The 17,491-nt window shown below is 49.7% G+C and overlaps 1 protein-coding gene and 2 pseudogenes across 1 annotated transcript; 1 reads left to right on the plus strand and 2 right to left on the minus strand.

The window, feature by feature from the left end:
* The first annotated feature begins 6,949 nt into the window (after positions 1-6,949).
* Positions 6,950-7,456, plus strand: LOC124684767 (RING-H2 finger protein ATL39-like). The gene has a single exon (XM_047219026.1). The coding sequence runs from the start codon at positions 6,950-6,952 to the stop codon at positions 7,454-7,456; it is 507 nt and encodes a 168-aa protein (XP_047074982.1).
* A 1,831-nt stretch (positions 7,457-9,287) lies between these two features.
* On the minus strand, positions 9,288-11,786 carry LOC124659058 (annotated as a pseudogene).
* Positions 11,787-14,056: 2,270 nt separating this feature from the next.
* Positions 14,057-16,105, minus strand: LOC124659070 (annotated as a pseudogene).
* Positions 16,106-17,491: the final 1,386 nt, after the last annotated feature.

Below are 17,491 nucleotides of genomic sequence, written 5' to 3' on the forward strand. Positions count from 1 at the left end.
TCGGGTACCCGCCAACCAAGCGCTTCCGCTCCTGGGCGGACAGCGAGGACGATGATGATGACGAGGAGGAAGAAGCTCCGGCCACGGGCTGGGGTAGCAGCGACAAGGAGCTCCCCGGGAGCAGCGCCGACGACATCGACGGCGGTGACGACGAGGACAGCGACGACTAGTAGAATAGGACTAGTAGTAGCAGTGCACTAGGCACTAGATCCCTCTTTTGAGAGCCATCGGCTCTTTCTTGTAAAGCCGCTCCTCTGAATTAATGAAACTGTTCTTTTGATTCATCCTTCAATTACTCCAATTTCATTCCTTCCGCCTGTCATGCCAAGACCGATAGCAACGTATCGGATTTCTTTTCTTTTGGTCGCCTATGAAGCCGGACTCTCATGTCGACTAGCTCGTAGGCCAAGAACTTCTCCATTTCAGGCTGCGATTTGGTATCTGACCATAATTTTTCGCAATCCCTTAGCCGATAACTACTCATCGGCTATTTTGAGAATCTAGTCCCTTTCCTCCTCTTGTAGCGACAGGACGGTCCAAACTTGTAACAAACAAAAACTGACGGCCTCCTATCCCGATTCAGAGGAGATCACAATGCAGGGCCAGTCGATGCGACTCCGATCAGCTTTCCAAAACAAAGCAGCCACCAGCCAGCTGCCCCCCGAGTCTCAGTCGAGGCGAGAACGGTAATGGATCAGCCGAATGTGCCGCCTATGCAGAGTTAGCCGATTTCACCAAATCGGCTCCCCAAAGCAGAGAACCTTCAGGGTGAGCTGCCCCCCGAGCTTCTCCGGCCTACTTCGCGCCTTGGTCAGATCGGCTCCTCACTGACCGTCGATGTCGATGTGAACTTTGAGCATATAACCAGCCGGTCTGGCTTCGCTTCTTAGTTCTGAAGTCGATGCCCTTGCATCGGCTGAAAAAAAAATTTATTTGGCCGATTTTTCTTAATCGGCCCCCAATGTTTCACTGCAACGCATGTTTGCACATGTTTATCTGCACATGTTCATCTGACTACAGGCCCCCCGAGCCGAATCTGCCAAATGACTGCAGATATCGGCTTTTATGGTTAGTCAGGGCACTGCACTTGCACGTCGGCTTCGCAAAGATTCATGCTGACTCTCATCTACCGTCGTGGCCGCTGCCCAGTGGATCATTGCTGAATACAAGCAGAATATGTGCAGAGGATAATTTTGGCCGATTGCTGGAATCGGCCTCCACATTGCTCGTTCGATGAAGGTTTTGTAATGCCCCTCCATAAGTTTTTGGGGCCGATCACAAGGATCAGCCTCGCCCAGTTTGCTCATTGGGTCAATCTTGCTACTCGGTCAGGCTGGATAAAACCAACCCAACCTCTGACTTGATGCGCCTGCTGTCGTCCACCTTGAGTGCATCGTATAATCGTAGAGCACTAAGCTCCGTCGGCAAGACGAGCACCATGTTTGTGCCAGCCGATGTTTCATCATCGGCTTTCTTTTGCTTGGGACGCCACTCCATTCTCCAGTGGACGACCCTCTTCATCCAGGGCTCGGCTGAACCTTTGCGGCCGGATCGGGCCGTGCCTTCCTTAGCATATGCGGGTATAACCTTTCGGCTTCCTCCAGGCCGCGCAACCGGCCTGAACCCTGCGTTTTTGTGAACGGCTGAGTCCGTCGAGGCACCACCTTGGACGGTGGTACCTGTCTTCTTCTTCTGGTCCCTCGTCTTCGGAATCCTCAAGATCTGCCCAACGAGGTGACTCAGCGCGTTTGCCTTGCGGCGGGAGAGGTCCTAAGCGCTTGAACACAGACACGTTGGCTGCCTCCTTCTTCTTCTTGTTGCATTCTGGGCAATTGCCGATTGTGGGCAATCGGCTCATTCCTGAATCCCAGCAGTGTCTGAAGAAAGGGCAGTCCCAGTGTCTGGCGTTGTCATCTTGCTCCCTTGATGTGTCCGTGGCACGGCGCTCGTGCTCCTCCTCATCGCGATCCTGCCGACGATGTCTTCTGGCTTCTCTAGCCAGACGATCTCCTTCATCATCATAGTTGGACCGTCGGTGTTGGTCGTACTGACTCACATATTTGTTGAGGAGGTGATCAGAGAGAGGTCGTTGATATCTTATATTCTTCACCTCTCCCTCTGTGACGTAGCGCTTGCCATCATGATGGAGCCGATCGCGTGGAGCGGCTTCCTCTGTGTCCTTGCTATGAGAGCAAGCTGCCCTCATCTCCATCTTTGCCGAGTGGTTCCCGTGTCCTACCATGTTGATGCTGAACGAGGGACCTGGCCGGCAACCCTCGGGGTAGGTGACTTCCACCATGTTAACGGCGGGGAAGGGTTGGGTGTCGACCTTCATGGCGTACTCGGTTGAAAATTAGGCGCCCCTTCTCTATCGCCGCTTGGATGTGCCGACGCCACACCCTGCGGTCGTTGGTGGCATGGGAGAGCGAGTTGTGGAATTTGCGGTATGGCTTTCCGTTCAGCTCTTGCGCCGTGGGGAACTTGAGACCTTCGAGGAATCGTCAACTGTTTCTCCTTGAGCAGGAGGTCGAAGATTTGTTCGGTCTTGGTCACGTCAAAATCAAATCCCCTCGGCGGCCCCGGTGGCTTTACCCATTTGCGGGATACGGGGGTTCCTCCCCGAGTCCACTCAGCCATCTGCTACTTCTTGGTCTCCCGCAGGAACTTCGTCTTCCTCTCGCATCGACCGGGACTATCGCACGCTTGAACTTGTCTTGGTACGAGGTCCGGGTGGCGCTGTTCATATGCCGATAGTTTCGAACCATGTGCGCCGGCGAGGATAATCTGCTTGGGAGGCCATGTCCTTGAGCTGTGTTGCAAGGCCGCCTATCGCCAACTCGATCGCTTCCTTTTCGGTTATACGAACCGAATAACATCGGTTCCTAAGATTCCTGAAGCGCTGGATGTACTCTGTCACCGTTTCTCCGCGCTTCTGACGTAGTTGTGCTAGATCGGCAATGCTAGACTCGGAAGCTTCCGAATGGTATTGCATATGGAACTGTTCTTCCAATTGCTTCCAAGACTGGATGGAGTTTGCCGGCAAAGAGGTGTACCATCCAAAAGCCGATCCCGTGAGGGACTGTGAAAAGAGCCTCACGCGTAGCTGATCCGACACCGAAGCCGGTCCTAGTTGCGCCAAATATCGGCCGACGTGCTCGATGGAGCTGGAGCCATCCGATCCACCGAATTTGGAGAAGTCGGGGAGCCGATATTTAGGTGGCAGCGGGATCATCTCGTACTCGTCGGGGTACGGCTTGGAATAGCCGATTGCCCTTCTCTTCGGCACCATGCCGAACTGGTCTCTCAGTATGGTACTGATCTGATCCGCTGTGCTGGCTGCGGGAGTTGCACTCCGAAGATTCGCCGGGGTGGCGTACTTAGCCAGCCATGTTTGCTTTTCCAGCTCTGAGCCAACTGCAGGAGCTGGGCTCGGGAGTTTCGTCGGGGTGGCGTACTTAGTTAGCCACGTCTGCTTCTCAAGCTGCGTTGCCGACGTTCCTCCTGTTTGCGCCGGAGTCCCCGACGTTGTGGCCTGGTTTGAGAGTGGCCGGTTGCCACAATCCGGCACATACGTACACGCGTATCCTTGAGGGATCTCCTTAGGCGCCTCAGCCAAGAACCGGTAGTCACTAGGGTCACCACCGATCTTGTAGACGACGAATGCCGGTGTAGCCGGCACTTCAGCCGGTGCTGCCAACGCATATGGCAGCGGTGGACGGGACCGGAGTGGCAACTCTCCCCGATGCGTCCCGAGAGCTGGTCCCGACGGCGAGTACCGGTGGCTCATGATCTCCCGGATCACGCGCGAGCGAGACGCTCCAACACGTTGACCAAGTTTTCGAGTGGCGGTGTAGCGAGTGAGCCACCAAGTAGTTGATCTCCTGCCGCGGGGCCCCGGTGCGTTCCTCCGACGGGCGGAGAGATCTATCCCATCGAGTGCACCTTGCGGTGAGAATCCCTTCCATCCGATGCCATGGGAACGGGTTCTCCGAAAAGAGCCGATGAGGTCGGCTTCGAGGGTGACCTTGATCTCGTCATATCTCTTCTTGAGCTCGTCGGGCAGCTCCTCGTAGGTGATCGGCGTGCCGTCCGCCATCTCGGATGTAGATGGCGATGTGGTTGATGTAGATGATGGTCCCACCGAGCGTGCCGCGAATGTGTTGATCGCCAAAACCCACCGGCGGGCAGCGGCTTGTCAACACCGTAGAGCCGGGAAGAGCCTAGAGCTGCGGCTGGCCGAGACCCCTCCGAGCGACGGCCCGCAATGCTCTTCCGGTCACACGCGGCGATGCGAAGTGCAAGGGCGTGCCACCCGACCTATACCTGGTCGGGAAGGTGATGGGGATGCCTCGCTTAGTTTCCGCATGGCATACACGTAAACATTAAATACGAGCCTCGATCGGCTCTCGAGTTATCCTGTGAATCGGCTCAAAGAGCCGATCCACCCATGATTCGTACGGGGTGCACGAATATATGGTGATCCTGCTTGATCAAGATAAAGCTAATGAGATCTACGACGATTTAGGGTTTTCACCGCATAATCGGATCATCCTACTCCAGAGTTGGGCCTCGCGGCCACGCACGGTGATCGTAAGCCGATCCTAAACAAGGCCTAAAAACCAACATGAAGTTGATCCTCGGAACATCCTGTTTAGGACTTGCGAACGCCACCCTACGTGCCGTTGGATCCTCCCCCCCTTTGTAAGGCCTAACTATTGCAGATATTAAACTAATCCTTGCAGAACAAGGAGCAACCGTAACGGATCAGATCTACTAAATAATGATCAAGCGGGGTGCCGCCCCCACACCTGAGACAGATGTGAGGGCGGCTAGACATGCAAGGGTTGCACTACGTAAACATGCTATACGAAGAGCTATGCTAACCCTAACACATCTATGATAACTACGTTGCTCGCCATCAAAGACGCTTCAGTACGAGCAACGCATGAACAACGTGGAGCTTGTGCTGCCTAGATCGCAAGATGCGATCTAGGCAGCATGTCGCTTACCTGGTAGAAACCCTCGAGACGAAGGAGTTGGCGATGCGCCGAGATTGGTTTGTTTTGGGTTGAACGTGAGTTGTTGTTTATTCCATAAACCCTAGATACATATTTATAGTCCAGGGGACTTTCTAACGTGGGAATATCCCCACCGTGTACGAGACAAACTCTAACTTTCAATCTACGATACAATCTACTATAATTAAAGATACACGGGCAAACTAGCCCAAATTCTCCGTGCAAGGCCGCTTCAGAGATCTTCCACGTGTAATCTTCCAAGCCCATCTCTCTAACGGCCCACCTTCGGATTTGACCAAAATCTGGTGATAACAGCGCCATTATGGGTTGTACTCTTGGGCTTGACCACTTAGGCATTATGGATTGTCCTCTTGGACTTGACAACTTGAACTTTCACCTAGTGAAACCAACGCTAATTGTGTGTACCAATGGCCGATAACTAATACTAGCCTCCACCATAGTTTTTGGGGTTAACCGGTCTATTGTGGGGGCCTGGCAAATGCATGCTATAGTTCTAGCTATGAAAACATCGAAATAAATATTTGTGTCTATGATCTTGTCTACCTTGTTCTTTTGCATCTTGCAATTTACTTTTCAAGCTACTTATATCATTATAAATTTGCATGCTTATGAACTTTTACACACTATCATCGAAAAGTTCCAACTTGATAATACTACTACAGGCTCACCGCACAAGAGAAATGCCATTGTCCCGTGCACGGTTTCATTTTTTTCTTTTGCACATCAATCTGATTTAGATTTCTTAAACATAATAAAACAGATTGAAACTTGGCACACGAATCTCAAAGCACCAAAGTGAGTGAAATCCACGGTGCAAACATTCACGGGACATCACGTCTGCACGGAACTTTTGCTCATCTCCAACACAAAATGACTACCTTGATGCAAGGGGCAGCTCAACGGAAAAAAATAATTTCTAAATTGTTCATTGCTATACATATTTTGTTTGGGATTGCTTCCATTAGTCATTCTAATGTACTCCCTCCGTCCTTAAATAAGTTTACGTTTGGACATGTCTTAAGTCAAACATTATTAACTTTAGTAGCATTTATGACACCAAATTAATATCACTAGATTCATCTTGACATGTAGTTCAACACTGCAATAATTTGATGTCACATATGTTGCTATTTTTGTGTAAAAAATTAGTCAAAGTTGGAAATGTTTGACCTCCAAAAAGAAAAAAAAACCATAGTTATTCATGGACTGAGTAGTAGTGTGTGTGTGCGTTGGATATACTCCCTCTATCCAAAAATAGGATGCATATTGTTTTTTTATCAAATTAAATAAATTTAAAGTTTGACCAACTATATAGAAAAATTAAAAATATCTAAAATATCAAATGCACTCCATGTGAAGATATATTTCATAATTTTTCTAAAAACACTTATTTGGCATAATTAATGTCAATACACTTTTTCTATAGAGTTGGTCAAATTTTGGAAAATTTGTTCCTGATCAAAAACTATATGCATCCTAATTTGAAATAGAGGTAGTAGTTTTGATAAATACGCTTCCCTTTTTTATAATCGAAAAATAGCGTAGCACGCTGCAAATTAACTACCTCTGTCCTCACCAACATCGAATCCAAATTTCAAACACACACACAAGGCTGGATAATGCGAGCAGTTCATGGCGCGGCAGCCTGATCCAAAATTTGACCACGTATGCTCCAAGATGGCCAGCCAGCTTGTCGCCATCGACACGAGCACTTGCAGTCACACAACACACTCACGCACGCCGGCACATTTGGAATTACTTGTTAGGATTCTAGGAAGGAAATTTTTGGATGCGGATGTTACTTCTAGGAAGCACATAGACCAAGCCATGCGCTAGCCTTACAAAATCACTGCAAATCGCAGCACCTAGAAAACAACATCGGGTTCGGCGTGATCCAGTCGCCGGTCGGCATGCCGCTCAAGCTCGCGCTCATCGTCGCTGCTCCGGTGGGAATAACCTGTGCCATACTGTACCTCGCAGGTGTCCCCTGGAGAATCAACATCCGCATCGCCACATTCCTGCTCGTCTTCGTCTTCGTCGCCGGGCTGTGCGAGCGCGCGCGCGCTCGCGCAAGGTTGCGACGCCTGCGGCATGAGCAAGATCCGGAGAGTGACCAGTCCATGGCGGCGCTTCCACGGGAACCGGCCGTCGGGCTAGGACGGGTAGCGATCGCCGGTCTGCCGGTGTACAAGTACGAGAAGCTGAAGCGCGGCGGCGGAGAGGGCGACCAGTGCGCCGTGTGCCTCGCCGAGATTAGGCCAAAGGAGGTGGTGAAGCAGCTGCCGGCGTGCACGCACCTGTTCCACGAAGGGTGCATCGACGTGTGGCTGTGGTCGCATCGGACGTGTCCGGTGTGCCGGTGTCCGGTTGAGGTCTCTGCCGTGCCGGCTGTGGAAGTTGCCGCGCGTGCTTTGTAATCTTATCTTCCTGGCATTGGCTTCAGTACATTTTTGTTCTGTTTCCTCTCAATTTTGTTGCATCATTAGAAGTAACTTCCTTGACGTTACTGTCCTGTCGGAAAACCAGTTCCGTGCGAACTCGGCGTCCAGGGTAGAGTCGGACACGTTCCCCCGTTCTTGCCTCACCTTTACAGCTCTCAATATAAAGCAGGTCCAGCAGAAACCGAAACAGACGCCCTCGTTCCCCATCAATCTCGATCGTAGGGCAGCCACCGGTCGTATTCGGAGCAAAAGAAACCTTCTAGCTGTCGCCGGCGAGCAGCATGGAGGTCGCCGTCCGCTCTGTGTGGGCCGAGAACTTCAAGGCCGAATCACGGCTCCTCCACCAGATCGCGCCGCGCGCCCGGCACGTCGCCCTAAATGTGCAGTACCCCGGCTGCGTCCTCGGCCACGGCAATGGCCGGAGCCACCGCGACCTCACCACCGACGAGCGCTACGAGGTCATCCGGGCCAACGTGGCCCTGCTCAGGCCTCTGCAGGTGGGCATCGCCGTCTGCACCGACGACGGCCGGCGCTTCGCATGGGAGTTCAACCTGCGGGGGTTCGACGTCGCCTCCCCAAAACACGCGAGAGACCCCAAGTCCGTCGCCTACCTCGCCAACCACGGCGTCGACTTCAGCCGGCTTCCCCGGGACGGCATCGACGGCTTCAGGCTCCGCTGGCTGCTTCGGGACTCTGGCCTCATCAGAGCCCGGCCGTCGTGGGCGACCTTCACCGGCGCCTACCACGTCGCCTACTTCGTGACCATGATGTACGGCGAGAAGCTCCCGGACAGCGTCGACGACTTCATGAAGATGGCACGTAAGCTTATCGGGCAGCAGTTGTACGATGTCAAGCAACTGGCGAGGGAGCACGACCGGAGCTGCGTAGGCGCGCTGAGCAATGTCGTGGAGAAGCTCACCATCATGCCGCCCCGTGAAGGGATCTGCAAGTCGAAGCCTGCCGGCACAGGTAGCATGCTGGCACTTCTGGCCTTCGAGACGTTGAAGGAGAAACTTGGCCCTAAAATGGAGAAGTACCGCCACGAGCTCTGTGGGCTTCAGGCTGTTTAAAGACAATTTGTTTTGAGCATCCAGACCACGTTGTTGCAATGGCCTCCCAAAGCAGAATCTGCACGTTTGCTAGCAAAGGATTATTTTCAGCTTCAGCAACACAAACAATTCTTTTTACTAAAGTGTAGGGGCACTCATGTTAAGTATGCACCTCAAGTCGTCAGGCTGTCCTTTACTGTATTTTCTTGTAGACTTATTATATTGTTGACTTTGTTTAGATATATCTTGCGCGGTTAAATTATTATATATATGTGAAAGCGCCAAATTGATGCAGATCAGCAAAGGGGAATGTTATACATTCACAAATGAAGTGCAATTTAGCGTTGCATCGTTAACATGGAGATCATATCATACAAGGTTGAGCATGTAATAAAAGACTGAATATCAAATTCAACAAAGATGACATGACATGGCCGGAAACATTTTCCTTCCCAAAAAAAAAAAAAACCAAAAAGGCAGCGGCATGTTTTCTGCAGCATTGCAAATACTAACAGTTTCACGAAAATATGCGTCATTGGACCAATCCAAGATCAAATAAGAATGGGCAATCATGCATGTATGTGAGTATGTCTAACGCAATGTGACCTTCTCCCAGAAGTTTTCTTTTATTTGGCACCACAGACTAGATGTCTCATGTTCTTGTGGCTCGCCATCAGCAGAAAATCCTTCAAATTTATCATGGTGATTCTAGGGTGTTAAAAAGGACGAGTGCAACAAACATGCATATGCAGAGTTCCTTCCAACTAAACTAGAGCGAACCAATGTAAACATAAGAGGGCATCATGTTTGCTTGCGAGGTGAATGACAGGATGCCTTGCATTAGACTTAGTTCTTGTGAGTGATGCGCATCTGATCGGTCCCTATGCCACTATGACGCAAAAACTGAGTCACCCCGGGTAGCAGCTCATCTGTCTCTGAACATATGATTTCAACAATCTCAAGCTGCTCACATGTAAATGATCTGTCTTCCAGCTCACCAGACATTACATACACACACGCCTACAAAAAAAAAGGTTTTATCAGCATGGTAAATGCATCAACATTAACTTAAGGATCCATAATGTGGCAAAGATCACATGCCTGGTCTAGTTTGAGAGTGAGCTTCTTCAGACTGGGTGAGTTCTGAAGGAAGACTATCAGTACATAGAAGTCCGCACGGACACACGAGGTATCAACAGTCAGGTTTATAAGATTGCTGAATGTCGGACACCATCGGATATTCTTTTCCATGGTCAGCTGCACAAGATTCAAAGGTGTAGAACGCAACATCAAACCCATGCCATATTCTTTATGATTCAGCCAAACTTGCAAAATATCAGGAGGGAGCTAACAGTGCATAACTACTATGTCTGGTTGTGTGCACACTGAAAATTTTAGAGCTAAGTGGAAATGAATAAATGGCAGCACAAGAATAAATCATGCTAACAAAATATACCGCATATTAAGCAATCATACACTTGTTATTTTCCAAGAGAGAATTGTTAACATGGAGAATATGCTAAAAAAACAGCCATAATTGCTTCCCATGGGCTGGTTCAAATATTAGATTGGTGGAATGGGTTGGCGGCAGGGAGCCTCCCCAACCGCAAGGCCCTAGCAATCCTCACCTTGCTCATAACTTGGGAGATTTGGTGCGAGCGGAACGCGAGGGTCTTTTGCAACAAGCATTCCCCCACCTATGTTGTTCTTGATAGAATCAAGAGAGAGGCTAGGCAAAACGTTTGGGGGATATGATGTCGGGAGAGCAATCCTTGTTTTTGGTTAAGCCTGTTTCCGGCTTGTATCTTTGTAACTTTGTTTAACTCCTTCTTAATCAATAGATCGGGGCAGAGCTTTTGCCCCCGTTTCGAAAAAAAAATTGCTTCCCATGATAAACTGATCGAATGATAACAATTTCTGAAGTACTTTGCACTGGTATTATGCCTTTATTTTTCACATCGTTTTGAAGTAATAATAATGGAAGCAAAAATATAACCCAAGTACTATTATATTGCACTAAGAATGAATAGGAAATGATAATGTAAGCAACATTATAACCCAGGTATTGCACTAAGACTGAATAGGAAATGCTCGAGCTTTATTATGAAATCGATCCTCCAACTAAGACATTTTGGTCGTCGATCTGATGAACGCACAAAATGAGCATATGAAACTATGAAAGGAAATATATTGAGTTGACACAAAAGGTTTGGTTTGCGTTTATGCTACATAATCACTCATCTTGCATATTATAGATGTTAAGAACCATGGGATCATGCCAGAACAAATTGATAAATGTTTGGAGATCAATGCAATACAACGATGTACTGAAAATGGAGGTATGACAGATAGTGATGCCAACTCAAGAACCGTACCTTTCCATCCATATAACGGAAGTCCAAACTAGTAACATGAGACAGGCCGCCCAGAAACTGCCTGATACCATCAGCATCACAAGCTCTGACATGTCCACAAAGCAATACTGATGCAGTCTCTAGAGATTCCATGTTCTTCAGTGTAGGTAGCCTGGCCACCGAAAGATCACACTCGATGGAGACAGAAATGGCACTTGCAGCAGAGATAGAAACTGGGTCATCGTGATCACATGAGAACATAACTTCCTCAGCGAGGATGAGAAACTTCACCGTGTTGGAGAAAATCTCATGGTCCATCACGAGGCTATCGGATAGGAACAGATATTCCAGCGCCGGGCAGCCCAGTTGGAGCTGATCAAAGAAACCTGGGACCAATCTAGCACTGGAAATATGCAGCCTCCTCAAGAAGCTCGAAGTGAATACCGCAGGGTCGAGCTCGAGTTGATGTTCCCGGCTGAGAACCTTGACGGCCCAAGCATTCCACCGTAACGCATGGAAGATCCACAGGTTGGCGTCGGCGGAGCCAGCGCTGAGGTCCTCGGTGCCACCCGCCAGGCTGTAGTCCAGCCGGAACTCGTCCAGGCCGACGCAGTTGCGTAGCAGCAGGAAACGGGTGACGAACTTCTTGAACATCGCCTCACGCTCGATTCTGTCATGGGCAGCGGCGCTGTCTTCGAAGTCCTCGAAAGTCGCGTTGATGATGGGCACCTCCCGCCAGAGGTTGCGCCAGCGCCGCGCCAGCAGGCATGTTTGCACGGCCTCGCGCGAGCTCAGCTGCGACATGATGCGGCGGAGGACGTCGTCGGGGAGGGCGCCGATCCTCCCTGGCGCGCGTGGGACGCGAGCGCGGACCATTCTCCGGTTGTCCGCCGCCGCCGCCATGGTGGGCAGAGCTCAGACGCGTTTCGTCGAACAGGTGGTGTGCATGGAAGCTGCAGCAGGGAAAAATCAAGAACTGGGTGTAAGCCGAAGATCCCCAGGTCAGGGCAAAGATTTGGGACGGCACAAAGAACGCAGAGAGAGAATGATCAGAAGAAAATGGGCATGGGCGGAAGAAAAAACGAGAATCAAGGAATTGGATAGCACACCAGCTCCAGTGCTGCGTCCGTGAGTGCAGTGCACTCCTCTGGACCGGCTTTGACTGGCTAGTCTAATCTAAACAGAGCTAATCATCCGGTACACTATAGTTCCTCCTCCTCAAATTAGGACGGCTATAGTTTTTAGTTAAAGTTAAAATAAAAAATAATAATGTTTGAGCAACTATACATAAAAAATATCAACATTTAAATTTTAAATGCACATAATATGAAAATATATTTTATGATGGTTCTAAAATATTATTTGGGATTATAAATGTTAACACTTTTTTGTATATATAGTTGGTCAAACTTACAGGTGCGCCCATCTCATCTCTTCTCTCGCTTCTTCGCTCGGTGCCGAGAAAACCCTAGCCAAACACCTCCATCTTCCCTATCCATGGCGCACAACCACGAAACCGGCAGCGACGGGACCGGCGGTGAGGAGGGCGAGTTCACGCATCGCCCGTGCAACCTAACTATGGGCGAGGAGGAGATGCTACACAAGGCTCGTCTTCTCATGAAGCATCGGGCCCAATGGAACTCCCTGTCATGGGCGACGAACAACACGGAGCGGCTCCGTTTCTTCCAGTGCAGGCAAGAGGCGAAGCTCACGCGCTTCGTCGGCCGCTTCAACCGCATCGGTCGACGTGTTTCGTGGTCCGAGCATAATTCCGACTAGATGCTCGCCCAACACGGCTACCGGTCGGACCCTCCGTAGCGCGCTATTGTCCTCATCGTTGGCTCGTCGGGCTCGACGAAGCGTCGGCGGCATCGTCATGCGCGAGCCGGGTGACTCTTCTTCCGCGCGCGGCGCTGCTTCACCCAAAGAAGGAGAGGACGGTGAAGGACGAGGTGCTTCCTTCGCCGCTGCCCAAGCGCCTCTACCTTCGGATCCCAAAGAAGAAGAAGCTGGTCATTCCCCTGCCGCCGCTGGAGAAGGAGAAAGCATGGTTGGAGCTCGAGCTAGAGCTCCAGGCAGCGTACCACAGGTCGGTGACGGGCCAGGCGGCGCTCTTAAGCCGTTTTGTCAACACCGCCCCACCGGCCGGTGACAGACAACAGCAATGTTATCGACCTCGACGAGGGGTCTATGGGGCCGGCGCCGGCACCAACGACACTGCCTAGGACGACAACTTTGAGGCAGGCGGCACCTACAAGGCCTTCTATTAGTAGTTTAGTTTTTATCTATGTCTTAGTTTATATTTTGCAAACTATGTACAAATTTAAACGAACTTTGGCGTAACGTGACTTGGAAAGTTTTGGCAGCCTTTTGTGGCCTTTATTTGGTTGACTGCAAAAGTGGTGCCTTTATTTGGACATAAAATCCTAGGCATTCATGTTTTATGTGAACTGAATATGGGATGCCCCTACTTTACTTTTTTGCATGTACGGTTGACCTTAGCTTTTAGGGAAGTCTTGTAGAGTTGACATTATTTGAATGCACGACATTGTACATAGGCGTAAGTAGATGCAGGGAATACTATGTTTACATATGACGTGCAATTTAGTGTCGCATGTTTAACAGGAACATCATAAAAGGTTGAGCAAGCTATAAAGATCAAATGCCAAATTTCGAAAATGCATGACATGGAACATTTTTGTTTCACAAACAATGGAGAAGGCAACGTAAAGTTTTCTGCAGAATTGCACAGCCATGCACCTCAGGAATCCATAAATATTTAAATCCGAAAGAGCTAGCAGAATAGTTTCAACAAATGATGCATCAATGTCTCAATGGAGCAATACGAGATCCAATCAGAACGGCAACTATCCATGTATGTGCAATGCAGGGTAACCGGAAGTATTTTTTGGCAACGTAAAGAGTGTTTTTTCTGGCCCACCGTGAGCATAAAATCCTTTTAATTCATCACGTCGTTTCTTTTGCGCAAAAAGGACTTAAAACAGCAAAGATGCTCGCCGTGTTCCTTCAGACCAAACCAGAGCAAACCAATGTAGATCCAACAGGACATCATGTTTATCTGCGATGAGAGGTGAATGAGTGATCCAATGTCATTCCAGCTGCCCTAGAACCTGAAACATGGGACTTAGTTCCAGGTGACTGCTACATCGGACTTAGTTCCGGCGATTGATACGCATCTGATCAGGCCTTATGCCTCTAGCATGCAAAAACTGAGTCACCCTAGGTAGCATCTCACTTGTCTCCGAGCATTTGATTTTAACAATCTGAAGCTGCTCACATGTAAATGATCTGTCCTCTAGCTCACCCGTGATTGCAGATGCATAACCCTAGCAACAAAATAATTATTGGTTTTTTCTTCATGGTACATGCATAAATATGCACCGAATAATCCACAATGTGGCCAAGAACACATACCTGGTTTAGCTTGAGAGTTAGCTTCTTCACATTGGGTGAATTTTGAAGGAAGACAATCAGTGCATAGAACTCGGCGTGCACACAGGAGCGGTTAAGAGTGAGGTCTACAAGTTTGCTGAATCTTGGACACCATTGAAAATTCTTTTCCATGGTCAGCTGCACACGGTTCAAAGGATTAGGACAATATCAAACCCAGGCTATATTTTACACTTTGTTTTTCTGATTCAGCCAAACTTGACAAATATATCGGCAGCGAGCTAACAATACGTTATTACTGGGTCTAATAGACTGCCCACTAAAAAAATCTTACAGGTAGAATACTATATCTTTAACACATTGGATATGAAAATATAGCATCACAAACAGAAATCGCTTTAAGCAAAAATACCGCATATTAAACAATGATACACTTCTACTTTTCCTAGAGAGACAATCATTACTATGGAGAATATGCTACCTAAATCGCCATAGTCGCTTCCCATGATAATCTGTTAGATTGGTCCAGTCTGTTTTGTGAGAGTTGGGAGTCACAACAGTAGCTGAAACACTTTACATTCATATGCTGCCTTGAATGTTTCACATCTTTTCAAAGAAATGCTAACTGAAGCTACAATGTAACCCAGTTATTGTAGTAAGAATGATTACGAAATGATTAAGTTTTATTATGAATCTAAACTCAGATTAAAATATGTTGATCAGCAAGTCCTGAATCTACGAAATGAGTATATGAAATAGATTATATTTAGTGGAATCGAGACAACATTGATAACCCTATCAGTATCAAGATACTAGGTTTGCACTTATAGTATGCAATGACTTGTCTAGTTTAATAGTGAAGGGTCAACACAAAAAAAAAAACAAGACATGCTTAGGTATATCTCAAAATCAATGAGATGTATGAAAAAAAGGCAACATGGACATTGATGCGAAATCAAGAAGCTTACCTTCTGATCCCTGTAACGGAAATCCAAACTTGTAACATTAGAGAGGCCTCCCAGGAACTGCCTGATAGCATCCGCATCACAATCTGTGATTGCTCCCGAAATCAAGGCTGATGCAGTCTCTAGAGATGCCATGCTCTTTAGTACAGGTAGCCTGCCCGATCGAATATCACCCTCAATGGACAGATATATGAGACTTGGAGCCGAAATAGAAGCCTGGTCACTGAACGCAACTTGTTTAGAGAGGATCAAAACCTTGACTGTCATGGAGAAAATCTCATGGTCCATGATGAGGCAGTCAAATAGGAACAGATACTCCAATGCTGGGCAGCCCGTCTGGAGCTGACTAAAGAAACCAGGGAACAAGTCAGCGCTGCTAATGTGCAGCCTTTTCAAGAAGCTTGAAGTGAACACCTCATGATCGATCTCCAATGGTTCATGCTGATTGACAACCTTGACAACCCGAGCATTCCACTGTAACGCATGGGAGATCCAGTCGTTGGCGTCATCGGAGTCAGAGCGGTCGTCATCGCTCATGCTGTACGTGAGGCGGAACTCAACAAGGGGAACAGGGTTACGGAGCATCAGAAAATGGTTCACAAATCTCTTGAACGCCACTTCACGCTCGAAGTCGTCCTCGTAATCATCGTCTTTGAACTCCATGATAGACACGTTGATGCAGGGCACAGTCCGTCAGAGGTCACGCCAGTACGGCGATACCAAGCATGTGTGCACGGCTTCGCGCGTGGGCAGGTAGGACATGACACGGAGGAGGATCTCTTCGGGGAGGGCGCCTATGTTGGTGGGAGCGGGGGACATTCTCCGGCTGTCTGGCGCCTCCGCCATGGGGTCTGAGCTCAGAGGCGTTTCGTCGAACAGGTGGTGTGCAGGAAAGCTGCAGCAGGGGAAAATCAAGAACTGAGTATAGTATGACGTAAATACGCTGGTCGGAGAAGGATTTGGGACACCACGGGGAACGCAGAGAGAGGAAGATCACAAAGAAATGGGCAGCGGTGGAGTATGAAAATCAACGAGCCCAGGGGAAAGGAATGGAGAGCATACCTCCAGACTCCAGTGCTGCGTGAGCCCACTCCACTCCGTGTCCGCAGTCCTCTAGCTAATAATGCCTCAACCTTTTTTTTTTTTGACGCTATAATGCCTCAACCTTGGCAATACTAGTTTTTCCAGTTTGGTCTAAAACAAGCTAAGAGCAGTCCCAAACCGTCCACAGAACGCGCCGGATTGAGCGTTTAGGGGACGTGTTTCATTCGTGCCGCGTTTGGGACGTCGCTCTCAGTCGCGTCCCCAAATAAAATTTCGAAAAATTTAAACTTAAGCGAGATTCGATTAGATTCGTCCAAACTTACATAGATTTGAATGAAATTTGACTAAATTTAAACTAAACCTAATCTAGAAGTACTTGCGGCGGCCGGAGGCGTCGTAGTACTGGTGGAAGTTGTACATGTCGTCGGTGACGACCTCCTGCTTGACGCGCTCGTCGACGGGCTCGTCCTTCACCGAGCCGCTTGGTCCTGCCTCGCCGTCATCGGTGAGGTCCACGAGCGGCTTGCAGAGTCGCGGATGGACATGGCGATCGCCATGTCGAGGTCGCCCCTCCAGGCGTCTTTGTCGTTCATCGATGCCAAGCACGCCGCCCGTAGCCCTGGGCAGTCCTCGGGGTCGTCGCTGCTGGTGATGAGCCGCTGCTGCCGCTCGTACTCCGCCAGCAGCGCCGCCTGCGCCGCTTCCTCCGGCTCCTCCTTCACCTCCGGCTTCGGGATGAGGAGGGCGCCACCACGCCTCTCTTTCTGCCGCCGGCTGCCGCTGCCGCCACGCCTCGTGTTGACGGGCGTCGCAGGCTCCTCCTTCACCTCGCGTTCGGGGACGTTGTAGGGCGCCGAGCGGTACGACGAGGACGGCGTCGATTGGGCCGGTCCTGAGAAAGAAGAGTTCGAGGAGGACGAGTACGTCGTCCTCCTCGGCTGCCATTGCGGTGGTCCTCCTCGAGAAGACGGTGGCGGTGACGGCGGCGTCTCCAACCTTGGAGCGCCGTTGCAGATGCCGCGGATGACGTTCTCGAGGGTGCGCCCCGGAACGCCCCAGAACAGGGCGCGGCCGTCCTTGTTCCAGCTGTTGGGCCCGCCGACGAGCCCGTGGGTGCTGTACATCTCGACGTCGTACTTGGCCTTGAAGTACGTCGCCCACCACTCGTCGTTGTTGTTGGCCGCCCAT

This window comes from Lolium rigidum, chromosome 1 (assembly GCF_022539505.1).
Source record: "Lolium rigidum isolate FL_2022 chromosome 1, APGP_CSIRO_Lrig_0.1, whole genome shotgun sequence".
Classification (NCBI taxonomy): Eukaryota; Viridiplantae; Streptophyta; class Magnoliopsida; order Poales; family Poaceae; genus Lolium; species Lolium rigidum.

What these genes read in the sequence shown, in the direction of transcription:
- LOC124684767 (XM_047219026.1), top strand. Translation starts at nt 6,950, where the DNA reads ATGCCGCTCAAGCTCGCGCTCATCGTCGCTGCTCCGGTGGGAATAACC.